Consider the following 25,144-nt stretch of genomic DNA (forward strand, 5'->3'; position numbering starts at 1 on the left):
TAGACTCTGCAGGCATTATCAAACAGCACCCCGAGTGGGTCTGACGCTGGGCTCACCAGAACCACCAGAAGCAAGTAAGCGTGAGGGACCACGGCCAGGCCTGGCGTACCCACTGTCCCAACACAATCAGTATAGTATCCTCCGCCACTCTCACAAGTGTTCCCTCTGGAAATAAAGACCTTGGCTAGTGTGGACTTATCCTTCAGACACAAAAACACCCACGTGGGCAGGTCAGCCTGGCCTGGAACTGCCCCTCACTGCTGCGCCCTGGTTCAAATGCAAGCGTGGCACCCCCAACACCTGTACGTCCTTCTCTCCCAAAGTCTCTCACACACGGTACAGCTTTCCGAGTCACCCCACGGACACTGTCCACGATCACCTGCACTTAGATGTGAGACTTTAAAATATGTGTTTTATAGGAAAAACATAAAAAGGATCGCCCAAATTTATTATAACTTTCACAAGATTCACCTTGAAATGCAGTCTAATGTTCATTTCAAACTTACTGGTATCACTGATTACCAGCTACAAATCAGCACATATTCTTCTATTTTGTCGTGCGGCATGCAAACATTGTCATCTGATGAAGGCACTGCAACGAAATACACGCACATCCACACACTCCTGTGCTGACCTAGGGTGCTTGAAGACACAGTTCTTTGGCACGATCTTTTAGGATTTAGAAGCCACCAAGTTTGTCATCCCATTACTCATAGCTCCACTGTTTACGGTATGGGTGTGGAGCAGATGAAGGAAGTCCTAGAGCCGTGAGGCTTTAAACACTCTAATACCAAAAGAGGAAGACCAAATTAATTATGTCTTTTCTCTTGGTTACATTTTATTTAAGAAAAATATTATTTATCCGGAATCTCACTGGTGCTTTCAATCTGGTCTCTAACTTCTTACGTTTTAGTATCAGATTCATTCTGGATATTCCAGAACTTTTCACCAACTGTTATTCATATACAGGAAGTATAGACACAATCACCACGTACAAAGCAATAATCCACTAAGAAACACCCATGGCGGAACTCGAACAAAAGCAAGACTGGAAGGGGGACCTCTGGTTTAAAAACACAATGATTTACCTTATTCTCTCTCTCTCTCTCTCTCTCTCACACACACACACAAACACACACCAACGAGAGCCTCAGCTTCTTAACCACTACAGCACTATGTAGCCTTTCTCCTGAAAACAGTAAGATAAAAACTACAGTCTGGGTTGGTCCTTAACTCTCCCCGCCCTCCCCTCAGTAAAATTGTCTTCACAGAATTTCACAGATTGATCCAAAGAGAGACCTAAAACTCCACTCCATTCGACATAGGCCGCCTCAGTCCTGGACTGGGGCTGTGACTCACCATCTTCCCCTTCGGTTTTAAGGACCATCTTGTTCCCTTACAGCACAACACGAAAGGTTTGCTCCTTTCTGTCCTTCAAAGGAGAGCTGTAACTAACTCCAAGCCAAGTTTTCCTGTGGGGTACGACTGGGAGGGCCCAGGGATACCTGAGGGGCTGTCCAGCCACTGGGACAGCCCAGAGCTGCTTCCTGAATGGGCGGGGAAGGGCTGGCTGCAGGCCTGGCCAATCAGCCTCCAGTCTCAAAGCAGCGGCACTCCCAGTCGCTGCCACCACCCAGTTCCTGAAGTCAAGCTCGGGCACCTTGCGAGTGCATTAACCACCTGCTTCCTGACACAGTCTCACACTGCAGCCGGACGGGCTCAGTGCAGCTCCTCGTCTCCTCTCAGACGCGGCCGAAGCAAGGCATGGGCTTGCTGCGGGCTTTCTCTTGGCTTCCTAGCACAACTGTCCCTCGGCAGCCACGGGGGACTGGTGCCAGACCCCACCCCAGATACCAAAATCCACGTTCAAGTCCCTCACATAAAATGGTGTAGCATTTCATATAACCTATATGAATCCACCTGTATACTTTAAATCACCTCTACTTATCAGTGTAAATGCTACATAAATAATTGTCATACTACATTAAGGGAATAATGACAAGGAAAACAAAGTCTGTACATGTTCAGTACAGACTCAACTACCCTTTTTTCGCCCCTGAATATTTTTGATCCATACCTGGCCCATGGATATGGAGGGCCAACTATAATTTCTTACAAAGGAATCACTTAGAACCCCTGGTCCTCTCACAATGATATAACAGCACGTTGCCCAAGTGAATGACTAAGAGATCGTAATGTATGAGGTCACAGACTAAAACCACAAGGGAAGTTTTAGAGGCAAAAAACATCCAAGGGCCAAACTCCCAATACGTTTAATTTTATGCTCATTATAATTTCTAATGTGTTGCACCAAATAAGACTTTTCTGCATGATGTGTTCACGATACATACATGATTAGAAAACACTGATAAGGGAAAAAACACCTTGATCCTATCTCCTAGTGATAACCACTAATGACATTTTAGTGTGTATTTTTCAGACTTTTGTTATATTTATTCTCTTTCTCTTTACATACATACACACACACACACACACACACACACCCCTGGATATTTTACGTGCTGTTATAACCACCTATACATAGAACATTTTTCCAAAACTATAAATGGTCATCTATCACATTTTTTATTACTCACGGTCTAGACATAATATTTAACCAGACCCCTATTTAAAGACTTTTATTAGTAAATGGTTTCCATTTTTCTGCCAATCTCAATACCCATGTGCATACCTTTTGTCATATCTCTTTAATTCTCTCCATAGAAAAGATTCTTAGAAGTAGAATTGCTGGATTTGGATATAGCGTCCATGTGCACATGGGAAGGGCTAAGGGGTCCCATAACTCAGTTATTTATACTTACAAGGAACAAGTGACAGAAGAACAACCTGTACCTGGTGCATCACCATTGTAGGTGATGCTGTCTACTTTGTGCCCAGCTTGAGGTGACCTAACTCATGTCATCCTAAAAGCACCTGTGTGGTCTGTGTCCTCTCCATCCCCAGTTCCCGAGGACAAGCACCCAGAAAGGACATGTGGCTCGCCCGGAGTCTGGGACCTGGCTGCCGAGCCCACTCCGGGCACCCTGCTCTCTGCTGGACTCCCAGGGCCCTCTCCTGTTAGTGCTGGTATAAACGCAAACCCCCGCTGCAGCTCTCCAGGAGGCTGGGCCCTGCTGGACTCTGGCCAGGTCCCCATTTTGGAGTAAGAGACACATGCATCTACAGCAAGACAGCAGAGCACTGTCTCCAGTCACACTCTGAAGGTGACCACAGGTGCTGACATGCCTCAAGGGCAGTGGTTCCATCCCACTCTCTTCCTTCTTGCTTAATAAATATATATGCATGTACTTTTTAAAAAAAAAACACTTTGTTTTTAGAGGCAACTAATATAAATCCAACTTATTACCTTTTAGCTTAGTGTGTCAAAATAGTGTGCTTTGTCCTTTCCAATCCCCATCCACACTAAATCCCAGTGTAAGTTTTCCACCACGAGCCATTTCAAAACCTAAGTTCAATGATTCCCAAATTGGCCTTTCTATCTTCTGATGTGAGCTCTGATTCATACATGGTGATCCTAACTTACAAGAGGACAGGTCACTTCTATTTTCTACCCACTGTCAAATGGCACAGCACTTCCCTGGAACAGACACCCAACGGCAGAACAGCTGGTCAGGAGTCTGAGTACTCAGCGTTCACGGACGCTGCCAAAGTGCCTGCCCCTTCCCTGATGGAACAAACGGAATTTCTGCCAGTCTCATATGGAAAATGGTTTCTCAACACTGTTGACAGCTTGCACCGACCTGACTACCGGTGATGGTGACTGCCTTTCCATACCTTTTGAGGGATATGCTTGCTCTCTTGCGAATTGCTTGTTCAAATCCTTTGCCCACTTTCCTACCGGTTATCATTTTTCTTAATGATTTCTAGATTACTAATATTTTGTATTAAATGTTGCAAGTATTTTCTCAGAATCTGTCATCTGTTTTTAACTCTGTCTCTTGTCTTACAGATGTTTTTATTTTGTAATAATCAAATCCAAAATCTTATCATTTGTTTCATTCAACAAACATTCGATAAGCACACTGAGCACACTGCATGCCAGGCACTAGGGAGACTTCAGAGAACCAAACAGATGAAACACCTGTCCTCATGGCGTGTCTGCTTCACTGAGACGGAAAACACAGCGAGACAAACAAGGAAGAAAAGGATGCAGCGTGCCAGGTGCTGAGCGCTACTCGGGGACAGCCAGCAGGCCAGCGCAGGGGAGTGGAAGAGACAGTCTGAGGAGTGAGGAGGGTGATGGAGGGCTCCATGGGGGCTTGGGGGCTATTTTAAGGGCTCTGGTTTCTATTTTGGCTGAGATGGGTGGCCGCTGCCAGGCTTCTGAGCAACACAGAGCAAAGTGACTTCCTCAGTAACAAGACCACTCTAGCTGTGGATAAGAACAGACTGGGACAGCAAGGGCAGGAGCTAGAGACCAGCTGGGAGGCTGCTACAGTCCTCCAGAGGAGACAGAGTGGAGGCTTAAGTAGCAAAAGTGGCCAGATTTTGCTACATTTACTTTTAAGCTAGAGCCAAGGACCTGCCAATGGATTCCATGTAAGGTGTGAGACACGTCAAGGGTGATTCCACGCTTTCTGGCTTGGCAAGTAGAAGAATGGAGTTGCCATCTTCTGAGCAGGAAATGGCTGCCAGCTGGATCCCTACTCTCCACCTGCACAGCCTCTGCCCCGTCCACCCACAGTCCCTTCCGTCCCCCACTTCTCTGGACCTCGAGACTTTCAGCTTCTGCCCCCACTACTCAGTGTCTCATCCTTGCTATACTTCCCAGTTCACATCCTCAAAAGAGGGAATCTGATGGTTCATGTAGCAGCCACCATCCCTACTGGGCACGGTGGCCATCTTCTAGGCTCCTGGCCAGCCTATGTGCTGGCTGCCTTCAGGACAGGTTTGTGTCCCAGTTCCCATAAGCCCCCAGCCGAAGAGCTGCCCCGTAGGCTGTGTGAGCCAGGCAGCATCCTTTAAAGCATCCCTAAGAGCATACCTGGCCCAACACCATATTGGCATCTGTTTGATTTTTGTTGTTCTAAAGCTAGTGCAACAAACACTGTTAAAAAAGGAAATAATGAAGAGACAGGTCTTAAATTCCTTAAAATAGACATTTAACCACTGAATCACCAAATTATATGTTTGACTCACTCATGAGGAAAGTGACTATATAAGTTATTGTCCATATTGGGACATTTGTGAGATTGAAAGTGGGTGCTATAAATAATTACATCAGCGAATCGGCATAAACTGGGACTATTTCTGGCAAACTAAATATATGGCCACCCAACCAATAAGGTGCATCTATAATCCATCCCAAACAGAATGGTATAGAAAGATTACAATATATTTATCTAAATGGAAACTGTTAAAAAGTTTCAAAGTACACTTTCAAATAACTAGAAAAATAAGGGCACATTACAGAACCAGAACAACTGTCCAGGCCTCAGGGCCGTGTCTGAGCGGATGACGTGGGGAATACGCAGGAGCTGGCACAGGCCCTGTAAGCATGAAACCAACAAAGTAAACACCAGACAGTCACTCGTATCAAAACCATACACTAGAGTATTCCCATGCAGGTGTCTGACTCAGGACATTTTATATTTTCAACTAATAAATGCCTTAAATAGACTCCATGCTTGACTCCAGACTCACCCCCTCTGGTGGATAAGATGAGAATACACAAACAAGTAATGGTTTAAACTGACACTAGAAAACAATTTACATGAATATTCACGCAATACTGTAGGGAAAGTTTGTTTTTTTAGAGCATAATACCCACATCAGTCATAATCCCAAAGAGACAGAAACATACTCAGAGCAAAAGTCTGGAGAGAGTTACGAAGGGCATTATCGATTAACAGTGCACGCAGAGTTCAGGGACACCACGCGGGAGTGATGAGGCACCATGGCTGGCAACAAGGGTGGCCACATCACGGTCCAGTCAGAGGGCCGAGGTGCCCACGCTGCCGCTGAAGATGGCCACGGAGAGGCCACCTGGTCAGAGCACTGGGAGGGGATTCAGCGAGCCCTCCACTACCTGGCAGGGCCTCTCTCTTCTCCACCCTCCAATCTCCTGGCCAAGCCTCACGGGGAACCAGAGGGCCCGGAAGCAGGCAGACGCGCTCTGTCCAGGGCAGCCTCCAGTAGAGAGCAGGGAGGAGACAGGCAGGAAGTGGAGCTGGGGGTAAAATGAAGGCATCTGACACAGCCCCCAGAGGATCACAGGGGCCAGGTTTCCCACTGTTGGAAAAGGCATTTGGAAATATGGAAAGGGGAAAGGCTAGAAGAACCCCAAGGCTGGAATGGCAGGGCCGGCGTTTTTCACTGTGGCCCTGTGTGTATATATTGTAATTTACTCAGCCAGTTCTACCGCTGCACATCCACCCCCACTTCCCTCCCAGCCCATATAACCCAGCAACGTCCTGTGCCTTCGCCTCTGCTCAGCTCCAACTGGCTCCTGGGGCTTCACTCCTAGAAGTGAACTTAAGGGTTGGTCAAAACACTCAACCTATTTCACGGCTCCCTATAGGTGCCATGGAATCAATTTCCAAAATAACTGTTTCCATTACCAGCTGTTTTTCAAAGTGCTTGCCTCACCACAGCTAAATGCCCAGCAAGGATTATCATTGAAAACGTGCCAAGTAGATGCACAGACAGTAGTATTTTAACGTCTATGCTTCCGTGGTACAGTGATACCAGGGCTTTCTGTTGTGTCTATTTAATGTGGACATTTGTCCACAGCTCCACCCCCTTGTGATGGCCACTGAGCTGTGTGCCCAACCCAAACCCTTCCCAGCTCCACCCCCTTGTGATGGCCACTGAGCTGTGTGCCCAACCCAAACCTGCACATGTCGCTGGACCCTGGTCTGGCATCTCACGGCGGTTTTGAAGCCCCCCCCTTGATTCGACCCTGCTGCCTCTCCAGCCTCGGCTCTCAACACTCCTGCCTGTTTTTTTCCTTTAGCCAAAATAACACGCACACAAGATTTTAAAAGCACACAGAAAACCACAGTTTCCTAACTCTACCCCCACCCCCTGAATCCTACTCCACAGAGGTAGCTCCTTTTGCTATTTCTTCTACTAATTACCTGCCTGTTTCTAAATCACATGCCCACACCACTCACTCTCTCAACGTTTTGCCTCTAGAACATCAACCTCCTTCCCGGGATGACGAAGACTTGTCTTCCTCCCCACCCCACCCCACGCCACAAACATGCACACCCACTCGGCATAGTTACATGTACATTTGTATTAGATCAGCATTTAGTATTTGCACACCCACTCAGCATAGTTACATGTACATTTGTATTAGATCAGCATTTAGTATTTGCACACCCACTCAGCATAGTTACATGTACATTTGTATTAGATCAGCATTTAGTATTTCTACAAATATTGCTCACAACTAAGCTGTATGCTGTACCATGATTAAAATTACCATAGAGGCATTAAGTCATTTTTCTATTTGCTTAGTTTTCTATGTCTATAACCAATTAATTGCCAGGCTTTCCACCGAGGTATAAGATGCTGCCAGCAGGGTCAAACACACCATGTGATGTGTTTTCTGAGGTGCCCTCCAGAAATCACCCCCCGCCATCCAGTCTGGCTGCTCTTGCTGCTTTCACAGCCATCGTCCTGGGAACGCCCTTCACCCCTGTCCGATGCCGGATCCTGTTTCTTTGATTCTGTGTTTCTTTCTTGGATCTTGCTCGTTTTGGCAGAGCACATTCTTTAATAACTTAGGAGAAACAACGTGTAGGGGTGGATTTTTCATTGTTGTTCAGAATTTTGCATGTCTAAAAATACCTTGCTTCTTTTCACACACTTGACTGACATCTTGGCTGGGTATAGAACTCTTAAGCTGAAATTATTTTTCCTCAGAATGAAGAAAACAGCCCCGCCTTTTCTAGCTTCCCATCTTGCTGTTAGTTATGGTGCCATTCTGATGCCCACTATTTTCTATCTGACCTTTTCCTCCCTCTCAAAAATCTTTCAGGACCTTATCTTTACCCTTAGTGCTGTGAAATTTCATGAACTGTCTAGAAGTGAGTCTTTTCACACTTTATGCCAGCCACGAGATAGAGACCAGTTCTGAAGTCTTATATTCTTTAACAGTTTCCTATTCTCCTGTTTTCCAGTTCTCATTTTTTGGAATTTCTATTAGCTGGACACTGGATCTCCACTGTGGATCCTTTAATTTTTCTCATCTTTTCACTCCTACTTTTCATCTCCTTTTTGAGTTGCTTTCTAGTAAGTATTCTCTAGTTTATCTTCCAGCCTTCCCATTGACTGTCATATTTCTATTTTTAATTTGCAAGAATTCACTCTTAATCTCTGAATACAAGTTGAGCATCCCTAATCCAAAAACCCAATATCTGAAATGCTCCAAAATCTGAAACTTTCTGAATGCCAACATGATGCTCAAAGGAAATATTCATTGGAGCATTTTGGATTTCAAATTTTAAGATTAGGGATGCTCAACCAGTAAGTATAATGCAAACATTCCCAAATCCAACCTGTACTCGTTTTTTATAGCATCCTATTCTTGTTTCATTAAATATTTGAGACTCGTAAATATATAGTTTTTAAAGCTGCCTTCTGTATCTTCCATGACCTATTTCCTCCAACTTCTTCTGTTTGCTTTGTTCTCTTGTTAATGTTAAGGATTTTCCGTAAACGTCTAGTAAACATGGCTGTTTCTTCACATTTAAGAGGGAGGCACCAACAACCTGATCAGAAGCTCTGTGTAGTAGGCGTGGCCTATAGATTGGTGGGTAGCATTGCAATAAAGCAGCAATGTGTAGAGGCCCCACATGTAGGGCTCTAAGGGTTCTTTTTGCTTGGGCCAGTTACCCGAAGAAGTATTCTCCAATCTCCCACCTAGGCTGTGTGGCCTATAAACCTGGCCACCAGTATTTGGGGAACCAGGTAGACGGAGAAAGGATGAGGACCTCACAATTAAGTACGTGGACTTTCACTCACTCTCTTTGCCTTCACAGCCTTATTCAGAAATTAAATCTTCATGTTTTACCAAAAGTGCAAGAGAAAGTACTTTGCTGCAGGAGATAGAGAGGAGATCTGGGAGTCTTCACTGCCCACCACGAACACTTTCAACCTACCCTCCATGCTCAGAGGTCTTGGGTACCCTAAGGCCTTTCTGGAATATGGGGATAATTCATTTTGCTCCCTGGTGACCCTCCCCTCTACAGCTTAGATCTTTCTCACAAGCTGCCAGTGAGAGATAGCTTGGGGCACACAATCATGCAAACGTCCTCAAAGACCTGGAAGTTCATCTGCAGGTTGGGGTGGAGAGTGACAAAGATGTGCCAAGCCTCTGTAGGCAAAAATCCAGACCCCTGGAAACACTGCAAAATTCCTTCAAAGGTTACTTATACTTTGGTTAACTTAAAAACATGGATTTATGCTTTTTTTTCCGTACAGACATGAATAGCATCAATTAGACCTTGAAAAAAAAAAAAAAAAAAAGACTTGACAACAAAAGATATATGTAATGTGTCACAAAGAATTCAAAGAATGTTACCATGTCTTGCTGTGTGCCCACCGTGTACCTAGCAAAGCAAGGTATGGAATTTCTGATCACATCTGCCAGTAGGTACCTTTATGAGACAGAATTTTTGGCACTTTTATCATCAAAAGAAAACCTCAAAACCAATTAGATGTTAAAAAAAAAAAACAAACCCTAAGCCATGACCTTTGTTTTATCTACACAATTTGAAGTTATTTAAATTTTCTTTAAAAAAAGGCCATTAACTTCTGCAAGAAAGTAATAATAAGAAAGGAGTGATGCATTATAAAAACTGACCTTATTCTCTATGGCAATAAAATCCATTATCAGTGCCACAGAATGCCACAAAACTGAAAAACTGTGTGGTTTTGAGTTCATGTACATTTTGGAACTTTGTTCTTTCTGAGAAGGGGCTCAGATTCTCAGGGAGGACTATTGTCGGGGGGACTTCCTGGCGACTGCAGTCTTCTCGGCACACAGTGGGTCGGGGAGCATCATCAAGACCTAGGAGAGCTCTGGTTCAAGTGACCCCTGCATCCTGGAGGCAAGGGGACAAGCCCCTCAGGGCCCCAGCACTGCCAGCCCGTGTCAAGATGACTGGAAAATGTGAATCTGACGTATTCATGAGGCTAAAGTAAACAGAAACATCTTCCCCCATAAAGATGAAGAAGAAACAGTATGATTCACAAGTGAGAAAAAAGAATAATAAACCTGAACTGAACCAAACTTCAGACCACAGCTGGAAGCAGTGGCTACGGTAGTTCCAAAGGCCCTTTAAAGCCAAGTCAGAAGCCCTGAAGGAGCCGTGCTGTGCGTTCCGTCTGCGCTGCCCTCTGCTGGCTGAGTGAAGAGATTGTTAAAAGGCTGCCACAGACTTTCCGCTAATAAACTCAATCACCTTTTCCATGTACACAGGGAGAGAAGAGGCAATTCGTGTTCTGCCTGGCATGTGGGCCTGGCTCTGGTAATATTCACCAGGACTTATTCTCTGAAAGGGCGTTGCTGATATGAACATTGCTTTGTCCTCTGTCCACACAGGCTGGCTAACTCGGGGAATAAGTAATAGCCAATATGGGTTCATAGGGCACAGGCAGATACAGCCAGAAAAGCAATATACGCAGTCAACAATAAATTAAACAGCACGCCAGAAAGCGATGGGTGCTGGGGGAAAGAAAGACATCAGAAGTGCACGGTGGGGGCGGCAGGGATTATTAAGTTTTAAATGAGATGGTCAGAACAGGAATCACCGACAAGATGAAGTCTGAACCTTGTTACTTCTCCCCACCCCCCAAAAGACACTGTATTCAGGCTTTCCTTTCCTAAAACTCTATGGTATACAAAATGCATTTGTATTCTTCACTGAACCTCCTACTTCTTTCTATTCTGCACCATGTGGACTAATGAAATTATGCAACATCTGCAAGACGTGATTACAAAGACCATTTCTCCATGAAGAAACCTGAGCTCCGGGACCCGCGATGTGGCAACTAAGCTTCCCACTTCCTTGTGTCTTCTTAGGGTAAAATCTCACCATCTGGTAAGCTGAGATACTCCTACTTTCTACCTGAAAGAACCTAATGCCCTCAGAATAACTGTTGTTCCATTTTCTAGCTGGTGTTCACACACACATTACTCATCACAATAAAAAAAAGTATATGCTGAATACTCTGCATTCATTCAAAAAAGAGGTGACTCTATGGCGTGCTCATTCTAAATGATGCATATTGAACTGTGCTGAGTACCCCGTTAGCGAGGTGCCAGGCCTACAAAGACAAAGGGAACACAGCACCTCCCCTTCAAACCATGACAGCTCACTGGAGGACACAAGCAGCGGTGGCAGCGCTAAAATAAATCCCATGCGGCAGGCTGAGGATGGGCTGTGAAGGCCCAGGGCGCTCCAAGCTCATAGTGTAGAAGACCAAAAAGTCCCTGGGAGAGGCAGGGAGCATGCTGGAGTAGGCATCCTAGAAAGTGGGGGGAGGGGGATGACTTTTAAGAAAATCCACTATCTTAGCAGCACTATCTGGTCTTTAGGAGGAGACCTGGAGAGATTAAAATACTGCAGTGTGGTCACAATCTTGAAGGATCGAGAAACCAATGTCGGGGGTGAGGAGGAAGGACATTTTCAGACAGAGCTGTGCAGCACAAGAGACCCTCAAGACCTGGTGCTGTCTGGTTCCCCAAACTGGTCTACTGCAACCCCCGCACAGACCCCATCATCCACAGAGACCCACCCATGTTTCTGTACTTGCGTGATGAAGTCCCATCCTTCCAAGAATCTAGCCCCCGACCTAACTTTTCTCTCCCAAACAAATCCTCAGGCTAGTTTTTCTACTGTCTTTCAAAATGATTTTACGCCCGAAGTCACAGAACAAATATTTGTGTTGGCTGAACTGCACATTCCCTTCCCAGCCAACAAACCTACCTGGAGAAGTTTACATAAAAAAAGGGGCCTAGGAAAAGCAGATTCAGAGATAAAAGGGTGGGAAAGTCTTAACAAGAAACAGGCTCATCAAGCTGTTAGCCAAATAAGGTCACGATAAAGAGACAGCAACTGCTATCTGAGAATCAGCCAGGTAATTTTTAAAAGCATGTATCAGTTTGCAAAAAATACAGAAATACTTTCACAGAAATACAGAGTCTCTTTTGAGCGTCACAATAGCCGCCGTCACGTAGAGAGGCCATCCCTCCTACCATCATTGTCCCATCTCATAATGAAGTGTGCTCAGGACACACACCTGCAGAGTGGCAGGAGCCACTTCAACTGGGACCTGCCAACAGGAAACCCGGTGGAGTCACCTTCTGCCACGTGCCACTCTCCCCACTATCTGGGGACCCTCCTCCACCCTCTGTTCTCCTTGGAGCTCCTTCCACAGAAACTAGAGAGACACATACTACTTGGAAGTCTTTAGTTTTCCTTAACTCTGAAATTGCCTAAATGACAGCTCCTCTCCACTGAAACAAGTTTAAGAGCTACAAACATGAACCAGCAGGAAAGTTTTCCTAAAGCCTAAATTCTGGTCTGTTTTCATCAAAGTAAGTTATGTGCTAAAGAAAGCATAAATATTAAATGATCACCCTGAGTTTTTTTTTTTTTTTAACACAAAAAAAAGAATTATCTCATTGAAGGCAGAATATGCCATACTTACTTTCTTCTTGTTTTTAAATTACAGAAGAAATACATGATTATCGCACTTTTGGGGGGAGAAAAGGGGTACAGAGCACATAAAATACAAAAAGTAAGAGTCCCCTTTTACTGCCCTCTCCCAAATCTACTAACCTCCCCAGACGAAATCACTATTAACACTTTGATACTATCATTCCAGACCTGTTTCTTTGTATCTAACAAACATATACACATATAGCTCTACACGAAAGGTTTTTATTTTCTATGTAACAAAGATGAAAGAATATATGTTTTTCTACAAGTTACTTCTTTCAATTAATATGTGTTAGAGGCCATGTGTGGTGGCTCACGCCTGCAATCCTAGCACTCTGGGAGGCCAAGGCAGGACGATTACTTGAGGCCAGGAGTTTAAGACCAGCCTGAGCAAAAGCAAGACCTCGTCTCTACAAAAAATAGAAAAATTAGCCAGATATGGTGGCGCATGCCTGTAGCCCCAGCCACTTGGGAGGCTGAGGCAGGAGGATCGCTCCAGCTCAGGAATTTGAGGTTGCAGTGAGCTGTGATGACGCCATTGCACTTTAGCCCAGGCAACAGAGTGAGACCCTGTCTCACAAAAAAAAAAAAAAAAAAAAGTTAGAAATTTTTCTATGTCAGAATATAGGTCTACCTAAGTTTTTTTTTTTTTTAATTATTTTAATTTTTTCTTTTTAAGAGACAGAACCTCACTATATTGCTCACACTGGCCTATTTTGTACTTTCCCTGCTCCAGACCTGGGATCAACCACTTCCCAAGGATTCCTGGGTTTCTTTTAACAGAGAATGGTGTTAGAAACCAAGGTCTGGGCACTGGGTGTACCACACGAGCACTTTCAACTGTGACAGACACAGCCCGGTTCCTTCTGAAAGACTGCACCAATGACTCCTGGCACACACTACCCAACTCCATTTCCTCACAACCTCACCAATGCTCTTTTGCACTTTGATAATCTGAGGGCTGCTTTACATTGCCCCGCTTGTTAGGAATACAGAACACATATTTAGTGGCTATGTTCCTTCAATGAATTCACACCTTTGTCCTCCTTTTCTATTGTCTTTGGATTGGTTTCTGGGTATTCTTCATGTACTCTGGACAGCAATCCTTTGCTTATGTGTGCTGCAGATATTTTCTCCAACTATACTACCTGTCTTGACTTTACTTATGAGCAACTTCTATCATGTAAAAGTTCATTTACATGTAGTTAATGTCTGTTAACTGTTTTTTCTTTTTGAGACTTTTGGCTTTTGTGACCTACTTAGAAGTAGTGTTCCTTCCCAATAAAATTGTAAAAATATTCACTCTAAAATTTACATGTATATTTTCTAATATGTATTTTATAATTATACATCAAATGTATGTTACATATTTTATATTTTGATACATAATACATATATATGACCTGTAATCCATCTGTAGTTTTTTATTTTTATTTATTTTTTTTTTGAGACAGAGTCTCACTTTGTTGCCCAGGCTAGAGTGAGTGCCGTGGCGTCAGCCTAGCTCACAGCAACCTCAAACTCCTGGGCTCAAGCGATCCTCCTGCCTCAGCCTCCCGAGTAGCTGGGACTACAGGCATGCGCCACTATGCCCGGCTAATTTTTCTATATATATATATTTTTAGTTGTCCATATAATTTTTTTCTATTTTTAGTAGAGTCGAGGTCTCGCTCTTGCTCAGGCTGGTCTCGAACTCCTGACCTTGAGTGATCCACCCACCTCGGCCTCCCAGAGTGCTAGGATTACAGGCGTGAGCCACCGCGCCCGGCCTATTTTTTTTTAAGTACAGAATGACAAAGGGAATCTAAATGTTTTCTAAATGGTTAATCAACTGTCATCACAATTTGCTGAAATGATCTGAAATGTCACTAGGACCAGCACAAGCCCAGGAGTCCACTGCCCAGGTGTTAGCTCTGGTTCCACCTCTGCTATTATTCACATGCAGGTTGCTCTCCGTCTTGTAGTGTTCTCAGCTAGGAAATGGAGAAAGTTTTCCCACTTCATAGGGTTATTGTAAAAGTGCTTAAAACATCACAGACAACTAGGAAACATTTAATACACGTTAGCTGTGATTATCATAAACTAAATTTGCACACACAAACATTCATCCATCTAGACCAGTGCTGTCCCCACAAAATACAACGTGAGCCAAATATGTATTTTTAAATTTTCTAGTAATCACATTAATCTACTACAGCAAACAGGTGAAATTAACTTTAATAATATATTTTATTTAACCCAATGCATCTGAAAAATTATCATTTCAACATGTAATCAATATCAAAATTATTAATAAACTGTTTTGCACTTTTGTGTATGTGTATTTCGAGTGCTTAACAGTGGTTACCATACAGGACAGTGCGGGGCTAGGCTATGTCACTGATTTAGTTGTTAAGTTCTTATGACAATATCACAGAGGTACATGCGAAAAAGTGTTCAAATAATTGAGCATCCATTCATAACTAAAAAAACAAATCCCTTCTCAAACCAGACACAAAAGATGTTTTCACATGATAAACATTACACTTGGGGGGTCACTGTTGAAAGCTTTTCCCTTAACATTGGGAAAAAAGGAAGGGTGCCCACTGTCAGCATCTCTAGTCACACCGTGCTGGAGAATTTACCAACCCAATCTCTCCCAACCAGGAATCCCCAAGAGAATTAAGCCCTCCTGCCCTAGCCAATTAAATAGGGCAAGAAAAAATTTATAAGGATAGGAGGGTGAGAAATGAGACCATTATTATTCACAAAGTTGGTGTGACTGTCCACATAGAAAAAGTAAAAGAACTTAAAGACAAATCATCTGAATCATTAACAGAGCTCACCAAGGCTGCCGATTACAAAATCAATACACAACGCATCAACAACCAACAGTAATTAAGTACCTAGTAATAAATCTATCAACAATGTGCCAGACTTTTATGGGAAAAGGTTCTAAATTTTATTGAAAGACTTTAAAGAAAATAAGTGGAGAGAGAAACTGCTCATAGAGACATGGACTCCATCTACTAAGATGTCAATTTTCTTCCAGACAATCTACACATTCAATCCACTGCAAATCATAACCCCACCAGGTTTTAGCTGTTTGTTTTAAGTACTGTACGATACCGTGGTACTGCCCTTGAACACACCAACAGAGCAGGATACAGAGCCCAGAAACGACTCTACACAGCTATAACTCTTGACACACGACAGAGCTGGCCACACAGATCAGTGGGAAAGGATCAGTTTTTCCATGAATGCTGCTGGGGATACAGCCTTCACATGAATACCAGGAAACAGGAACATAAATGTTCATAGTAGCATTTGTAGCAATAATGCAAAACTGGAAACTCCCTAAATGCCCATCAAAAATGAAACAGATAGTTGTTTTAAATTATGGTACATTCAAACAACGAAATACTATAGGTTGGTAAAATGAACAAACTATGGCTACATGCAACATGGATAAGCCTCATGAACATTGTGTTGGGCAAAAAAAAAGCCCTCAAAATTGGAAGAAAACTTTATTGGAAGAATTTTACAGCAAATCCAAAAAAACACATGAGAACAGATTAAGACATTTTCTAATACCAAACTCAGAACACAGACCTCCCCCATATCTTTTACTAGGAAGCTTCTAGAGAATGTGCATCTGCGAACTTAAGGTAAACCAAAAACAGGAAAGACATGGGACCTAGGAAGAGTGACCCGACAGAGAGGCATGATACACTGTAGTCCCAGAACAACTCCGAAGGGACATCAAAACCCAAAGGAGACACAGCAGAGCCAGGAACAACTCATCCAGATTCGAGCAGGAAAATGACCAGCATGAGGTGGATCAGCACTGACCAGTGTGCTCACGCAGACAGAACACAGAATTGATAGAACAGAATAGCTGCTTATCCATAAGCATGAGGCAGAGATGGAGTATGTTAAAAAACAACTGGTACCAGCCTGATGAACAGAAAGTCAATAGATACTGTCTGAAATTAGCAATCAAGAAATAGTAGGAGAATATTTTAAATTTGGAGGTAAATCATGTCACAAACAGCTAGAAAAATTCAAAATTGTTGCCCCTAGGAAAAGGGTCCCAAGGTGGAGCGGGGAACTGCTATTTTTCCTTATAACCCTTTTAATTCTGCATGATCTTTTTCTTTTCTCCAAGATGGCAAATGTGTATGTGTATCTATTATTTAGAAGACATGTTTATATACTAGGTAGATTTTCAAATAAGAGGCTGAAATTAATGCAGTGCTGCCAAATATAAAAGATCAATTAGAATTAGTGTTGGTTACATAGAAGGCTCCACAATATATGTGAAGAGTTAACAGTATTTTTTAAATGACTTTAACCTGAAAATAGTACCAACATATTGAATCCCCTTAAGGTAGAATTTTTAAAAATTGAGATATAATTCACAAGCCATAAAATTCACTCTTTTAAAGCACACACTTCAGTAGTTTTTAGTATATTCACAGATTTATGTAACCATCACCACTATCTAATTCTAGAACATTTTCATCACACCTAAAAGAAAACTCCATACCATTGGCAGTCACTCCCCATGCCCCTCAGCCCCCTCCCCCAGCCCCTGGCAACCACTAATCTACTTTCTGTTTCTACTGATTTGCCGAAGTACGTACTAATTTGCCGAAAGTTCGATACATGGCTTCTTGGCATAGTTTTCAAGTTCAGCCATGCTGTAGCATGTGTCAGGACTTCATTCCTTTTTATAGCTAAATAATCTTCCACGGAAGGATTTTGTTTATCCTTTCATTAGGTGATGGACATTTGGGTTGTTTCTACCTTTTGGCTATTATGAAAAATGCTGCTATGAGCATGCATGTAAATTTTTGTGTTGTATATGATCTTTAAAACTATAAAATTTTATTTTTTTATTTTTTTTTTCAGCTCATTATGGGGGTACAAAAGATCAGGTTATATATACTGCCCATGCCTCCCCATCTCCCCGATATATCACTTTGATTAAGATAAATTTTATGATATTTTCTACTTTTCTGAATCCTACCTATTCTTCAAAGTACAGCTCTGGAGACTTCTCCCCTCCCTCTCACTGTCGCCCACCCTGACCCAGTTTGTAGGGAACAAACTGAAGGCACTGACCCAGGTTTACAATAAGTTTCACCTCTAATCATTCCCTCATTCTATGAGCTACAGGTCCCATCCTCCAAGATGAAAAATGTCTACTGAGTGGCTTTATGTGTTTGTACGTGATCACCGAGTCCTCACGGCAGGTGACCCATCAGCTCAGTGTTAAGTACGGATCGCCCCACTGTGTGGGGAACGGATGGTTTCAGCACAGCCCTGGGTCAAAGGAAATGTTTAAAGATCAAGCAAGCACAGTGGTCACTGCAGAGGCACAACTACGACTAGGCTACCAGGAAACTGCACTCCTTAACTGCATTAAAGTAACGCATTACAAGCGCCAGCTGATCCGGGATAAACACAATTGGTCTTTGCAAACATGATCTTTCCAATACTTCTGCTACTTGGGAAAATACAAGATAACTGTATGGAGAAGGGGGGAGGGAGATTATTAAATTCACTGAGTTTTCTGTGCACTTTTAAACCAAATTCTACTAGTAACTTTTACTGAAAAATTCCAGTCTTAACTAAACATGAAACCAGTTGATCATCACGGTGTGAAATTCAAGCAATGAAAGCAAAGTTCTCTGACAACTCAAAGAGCAGGTAAAAACCGGGGTGGGGTTTGGAGATCTCTGAGGCATGAGCACTGCAGATCCCCTTCCTGTTTCCTTTGTGATCCTTCAGCCTTACTAATTATACATCACCCCTTTCTCTGTAAAACCACAAGGCCAATGTTACAAAATTGGTGTACTCCACCCATCCTTCTACTCAGCTGACGCAGAGCAAAGTGAACCAGTGGAGCCGTGCCACCACCCTGAAGACGAAACCATCATGTGACCGGGGCGCTTGCAAGGAGAACAGAGCACACCCACGCTCTGTGTGGAGCAGAGAAGAGGCGGCAGAAGACAGTGTCACCACGGTCAGCCAGTCCAAAGTTCTTCTTGATATCGGTTATTGATTTTAAAACAAACTAAGCAGAAACCATTGTTTAGTCTAAAATCTTATCTGTTTTAGAAAGCACGTGGTTTCAGGAAAAAAAAAAAAGAAAACAACTCTAAAACAATCTATTCTTGAAATGGTGGATTTTTTTTAAGAATGTCTCAAGGCTTTTACTTAACCCATTGTTCAGATGTTTATTTTCCCTAAAAGAAATTCCCTTCCAGTTCCAAAAATATCCTTTACAGGTTTAGAAGCAGTTCTCAAATTGCAGAAGCTACCATTACCCAAAGAAATACCAAGTGTTCCCACAATAATACGGAGTATTTATTCCACGAAATATTTCTCAGCCTGTCCCTCGGGGTCTGTCTGAAAAGGGACAGCAAATCAACTGTTGGGCAGTGAGAAGTATGGTCTTCCACGTGCCCAGAGGGAAAGAACTGTTGCTCCGTGTTCTGAGCAACTTCCATTTTGTGCATGTCCAGAAATGACCAGGCAAGCACTACCTTTGGACTCATCTGGGGGTTACAAATAAACTTTAGTGATAGGCAGATTCACAAATACAAAACCCATAAATAATGAGGACTACATAAATTTGGGAAGTATCAGAGTATAGGTAGTACCTAAAGCTTTTGGTTATATCAAATGATAATTCCAAACAGTGTGGTTCAAAGATGCTATTACTGGAAAAGAAATAGGTAGAAATTTAACCTATGTTAGAAATTTGCAACATATCTCCCAGATCCCTGAAGTTAGGGGAACTCGTCCATCTCCCTCTCTTCACCAGTCACAAGGCTGATATTAGGTTATTAAGTACGGAATGCCCCATTTCCTAAGGTACTAAGCTTGACAGCTGATATCTCTGTAATCTCACTTTGACCCTTCCTGTTTATTTTATTGTGAAGGTACATCCTCATTCTTTCAAATGCACATTTTGGCTTGTGATTATCTTTCAAATTTTTTTAGAGCAATTTTTGTGAAACCATGGGTAAATAAAAAATTCGTGTTACTTTCTAATATGAGTTCCATCGTGGAACCAATGCAGTGCAGACAGCTTGAAATATCAACGAAGTGTTTGGGAAGGATGTGGCCAATGAATGCACAGCATGTCAATGGTGTGAGAAGTTCCCTTCTGGTGATTTTAATCTTGAAAATGAGCCATGTGGGTGACCTGAGACTAAGGTCGGTAATGATGAGCTGAAAACTATAGTGGAAGCAAATCTACCTCAACCTACGTGTGAATTAGCAGCAAGGTCTGACATTACTATTCCAACAATATTGGACCATTTGAAATAAATGGGCAAGGTAAAGAAGCTGGATATATGGGTACTGCATAAATTAAATGAGCGTCAGAAGAGAAATGATCTTGAAGCTTGCCTTTCTTTGCTGTCATGACATTTCTGTACTGTATTGTTAAGCGTCATGAAAAATGGAACCTTTTTGATAATCACGAGTGTTTGGCACAATGGTTGGATAAAGATGAAGTGCTGAAACACAGTCCAAAACTGAATATTTATCAAAAAAAGCTAATGGTGTGTGTTTGGTGGTCCAGCGCTGGTATCATCTACAGCTTCATGAAACCCGGTCAACTGATTACAGCGGATGTCTACTGCAACCAATTGGACAAAACGATGAGGATGCTTGCTATTAAACAGCAGAGATTGGTCAATAGAGACAGGTCAATCCTCTTGCAAGACAACGCTTGACCACATGTCACAAAAAAAAAACTCTGCTCAAACGACAGAAGCTGGACGTGGAAACTCTCTGTCATCCGCCGTATTCACCAGACCTTACACCAACTGACTAGCACTTCTTCCAGGTTTTGGACCACTTCTTGCAAGGGAAAATATTCAATTTTCAACAAGCTGTGGAAAACGTCTTTCGAGATTTCAGGCTTCTTTGCTGCTGGCATAAGCAAGCTACCGTTAAGATGGCAAAAATGTGTCGACAGTTTAGGCACATACTTTGATTAATTGTACTGCTTCTTATTTGAGATATAATACACTAAACTTTTGATTCGAAATAGGACATTTCATATTTAATGACCTAATAGTTTGATCTCCATTTTCTGATTCTTTTTTCTATTTCCAGTAGGTTCAGAACTTAGGAGGAAAAGAAAGAAATTTTATTTATTGTGCTCTCTCACTGTAAAGGAAATTTTTTTTCATATGCACTGTATAGAGATTGTCATAGAAATTATCTTTAAAAAGTACCTATTCAGACGAAAGTCTCTACTATCAATGAACAGATCTACAGCTACATAAACAATGTTGCCGGTGGTCATGGAGAAGACTGAAACTCCTCAAAAGCAAATAAGGTTGTATTTTGACCAAATAAACAGTAAGTAACGTCACACACCTCACATCAGGTGATTATACAGATTAAGTATTACACTGAAAATGTTTAAATGCCTAATTAAATACAAAGCTATAAGTAGTACTACAGAACATGAAACTTTTTGTTTGTTTTTTAGCTCAAGATTGGTCCTGCCAAAAAGTCACGTACAATCTTGGTTGGGAAACAAGACCCACAGAACACATCCAAAAGAAGAGAGTGTGCTCAGGGTTACCAAATCTCCCCTGAAGATTTACTCTCCCTTTCCCCAAAGTCTTAAGGCACATGCATGAGTGAGTTTGAGGGCAAGGTGGGAGAGGGGCGCTGGAGCCCAGGACCATGGGACGACGGACAAAGCCTCTTATGTCACCCCAACTGCTAACAGACTCCACAAAGGGTCAGAGGCCTGCTGGCATTTCTTGTTAATCACATGTGGTTTATGCACTGACCCTAGGGAATCTAGCAGTAGAAAACAAACGTTAATTAAGCAGTAATAACAATTAAGACAGAAAATAGTACATAGTAAGATACTAAGTGGTCTAAATAGGTGATTTAGCATACCACAATTATGAAAAGACCAATTTCTCTAAACTTTAAATTAAGTTTAATTACTTTTAACTCCTGCCATCTACCTCATTTAGGGACATAAATCACTGGCTCATTAGAATAACCTCTAATTAAAACTTTAGTTCCAAAGTAGATCATCTACCTACTAGCTCATCAAAAACCCCTAAACAACAGAATTATTCTAAAATTATTTTTTAATAATCCCTTTAAAAACATATATAGCACCCCCCCCCCCCTCACTTTTCTAAAGAAGATTTACTACTCTGAGCAGCGGTGGTGTAGTCACTCGGCAGGCTGCAGAAGCCTGGCTGCTGACATGAGCGCAATCCTCTCCTCCAGGTGCGCTGGGGAGAGGAAGGAGGCTAGGCCAGGTCATGTGCCATGAACGTCATGGACAAAGCCACTGAGGAGAAGCCTGTCCAGACATACAAAGAAACTCCGGAAAGGAAAGGCACAGGAATCGCATGCACGTGACGCTGACAGAACTCTGAGAGCACGCTGTCTTCTCTGATTTCTGCCTTGCTCCAAAAACAAACTTTAAGTGATGTGGCCACTTGTAAGAATTTATACTTTCAAATTTATGCATGACTTTCCCTCCAATTTTAAGGAAGTACAAAGTTGTGATATTTTTAGTGCAAGAACAGAAAATAGATTTTTGCATTTAGTTTATGACTAAAGTTTTATATCACTTTTTTTCAGGTAAATCCAGGGTTTTTTTGATTGATGCGAAATGATAACATACTTTAATAATCTCTAACTGATTTGCACATCATACTTATATACTTCAGTAAAAGCTTTTCTAAGACTTATTTTAAAACTGGCGACATACCACTTGTACATTCCATTCCTTATTACCTCCATTACATTTGATACATAATAAAAGATACTTAAGGGGAAAAGAAAAAACCCTGCCATAGAACCCAGACATTCCACTCACAGGTGTTACATAACTCAATAGAAACGAACACGTATCCACACGCTGACGTTACATGAACGCTCACAGCAGTTGTATTCACAACAGCCAGACTGGAAACAACTCGCACGCTCATCAACAGGTGACAGATAAATAAAACGCAGTACAGCCACACAGCGGAACCCTACTCAGCAGTAAAAAAGAACCGACACACCCAACAATGAATGTCAAACACATCGTCCTGAGTGAAAACCAGACACAACAGAGTATATATTATGTGCCTGCGCTCACATACTACACAATTCCAGGAAGTAAAAACTAACCTGTACTGACCAGGGGCTGCATGGGGCGAGGGGGGGAGGGACCACTGCAAAAGGACAAGAAGCATCTTTTCAGGGCAATGGACATGCTCTGTGTCTTGACTGGAACAGTGGTTTCACTGGTGTACAACTCTGTGGATTATATCACATCAAATACTACATTTTAAATGGACACAGTTTATTGTATGTAAATTATATCTCAGTGAAGTTTATTTTTTAAAAAAAACTACGAGGAGGAGGAACTTGAAAAGTTTGTAGCAAACAGATAAATGGAAATTAATGTACTTACTATCACCGATTATATTAATAGATGCTTAGTATGTCACATTTGGCATCCTTAGTTTCCTGCTGAGGCTATATGAAGTCCCTGAGAGTGCGCTGATGGTGACACTCACCAGGCACCTGCTAGGTGTCAGACATCCACTCCTCTGACTGATGTGCGTGGACCACCTTCACGATAACCCCATGAAGCAGGCACAACTGTGTCATTACTCCAATTCTACAGGAAGATGGTGTCCTTAGAGAAGACAGATACTTGCCCAAGGCACAAGACAGTATTAGAGGCTACAGTAAAAAAAATTAGGCCTAATTAATGAAAGATTCATAAAAACGCATTTTGAAAAGAGTATTAAAAGACAAAGCTAAAAAAAAAAAAAAAGAAAAAAAAAGACAAAGCTATGAAACAAAGCGTGAGCTTCTTTCAACTGGGTGTCCTGGAACAAGCACTGTCTACACTACACAAACATAAAAGAATTTTAAAACCTATCTATTCAGAACTGAATCATGATCTCAGTGGACTCATTTTTAAAAATATTTAACACATTTTGGAGACACAGTTGTGCCTTCACAGTCACAAGGGGACACAGGAACATTGAGAAGTTAGGAACACAAAGTTCAACCACTGGTCTACGTTCAATAAACATGGCAAAACTTAGACTAAGATTATTCACAAGGAGGAAAGGCAGGCAGTTTTCACCAAAACTTAACTCTTAAGAAACTGTCAGGTCGGGGCTGGCGGGAAGGGATGGGTGTATACCTACTTGATGAGTGCGATGCGCACTGCCTGGGAAATGGACACGATTGAAGTTCTGACTGGGGGGGATGGGGTGGGGGGAGGGGAGGAGTGCACACCTACATGATGAGAGTGATGTGCACTGTCTAGGGAATGGACACAACTAAAGCTCAGACTCGGGGGGATGGGGAGGCATGGGCAATGTATATAGCCTGATCTTTTGTACCCCCTTAATGAGCTGAAAAACAAACAAAAAAATAAAAATAAAAAAATAAAATAAAATAAAATAAAAGAAACCGTCAGGCCAGGCGTGGTCGCTCATGCTTGTAATCCTAGCACTTTGGGAGACTGAGGCAGGACGATGGCTTAAGACCAGGAGTTTGAAACCAGCCTGAGCAATAGAGAGACCCTGTCTCTACAAAAAAAATTAAAAAATTAGCCAGGCGTGGTGGCACACACCTGTAATGCCAGCTACTCAGGATGTTGAGGCAGGAGGATCACTTGAGCCTAGAAGTTTGAGGTTGCAGTGAGCTATGACGAGGCCACTGGCACTCTAGAATGGGCAACAGAGTGAGACATTCTGTCTCAAAAAAGAAAAAAAAAAAAAGAAGAGAGGGAAGGGAAGGAAAAAGAGAAGGGAAGGGAAAGGAAGGAAGAAGGGAAGGGAAGACAGGAAAAAAAGGAAGAAAGCAAGCCTCATCTGAATTCACCAGAAAAATGAAACCGAATGAAACATTCACTATCCTGAGAAATCAGCTCTCTTTCTTGGTTAAAGGTCAAAGTTTTCCTTCTGTCTAGAATGTGATGTTCCTGAGAACTCTATTCATGTCTAAAGCTCAAGGCCCACAGAGTGCTCAGCTCATAACAGGTCTTTGATTAGTATCTGTTGAATAAGTGAATTTAAAAATGATCTTGGAAAGAAGCTGCTATAATTTTCCCATTCTGACTTATATAGACACTAGGTAAGGTTCTTATGGGAACAAAGTTCATCCTGCCAACACTGAGAGGAGAAAAAAATTTTTAATTATATGGAAAAACCAAATGATTTAAAAGAATTCAATGTTGGGAAGGATAAATTAACAAATATCATCATGTACTGGTGTGAGATGTAAACTGACAGAAGTTTCTGAAAATCCATTTGGCAGTACATATCAAGGGACTAAAAAGTTAAACTCACCAACCCAGTGAGTTCACTTATAGGAATCTAGCCTAAGAAAATAATTAGAAATGTGGGCAAAATTTTACCAACAAGAATGTTACAGGGTTATCTCTT

At 42.3% G+C, this 25,144-nt stretch overlaps 1 protein-coding gene across 3 annotated transcripts in view; it reads right to left on the reverse strand.

Annotated features, from left to right (window-relative positions):
- CYTH1 (cytohesin 1) overlaps window positions 1-25,144 on the reverse strand; it is an 89,516-nt gene that overhangs the window by 45,675 nt on the left and 18,697 nt on the right. Inside the window, exon 1 of one of the 3 annotated variants that reach the window (XM_069481759.1) lies at window positions 22,863-22,920. The exons of 1 other annotated variant lie outside the window; for it this stretch is intronic. In XM_069481759.1, the coding sequence (XP_069337860.1) occupies window positions 22,863-22,884 (22 nt within the window). In that variant the 5' untranslated portion in view covers window positions 22,885-22,920. Of the gene's footprint in view, window positions 1-1,359; window positions 1,406-22,862; window positions 22,921-25,144 lie in introns of those variants that run through there. One more of the 3 variants, XM_069481756.1, reaches the window with a different exon arrangement.

This window comes from Eulemur rufifrons, chromosome 9, assembly GCF_041146395.1.
Source record: "Eulemur rufifrons isolate Redbay chromosome 9, OSU_ERuf_1, whole genome shotgun sequence".
In the NCBI taxonomy this organism is placed as follows: domain Eukaryota; kingdom Metazoa; phylum Chordata; class Mammalia; order Primates; family Lemuridae; genus Eulemur; species Eulemur rufifrons.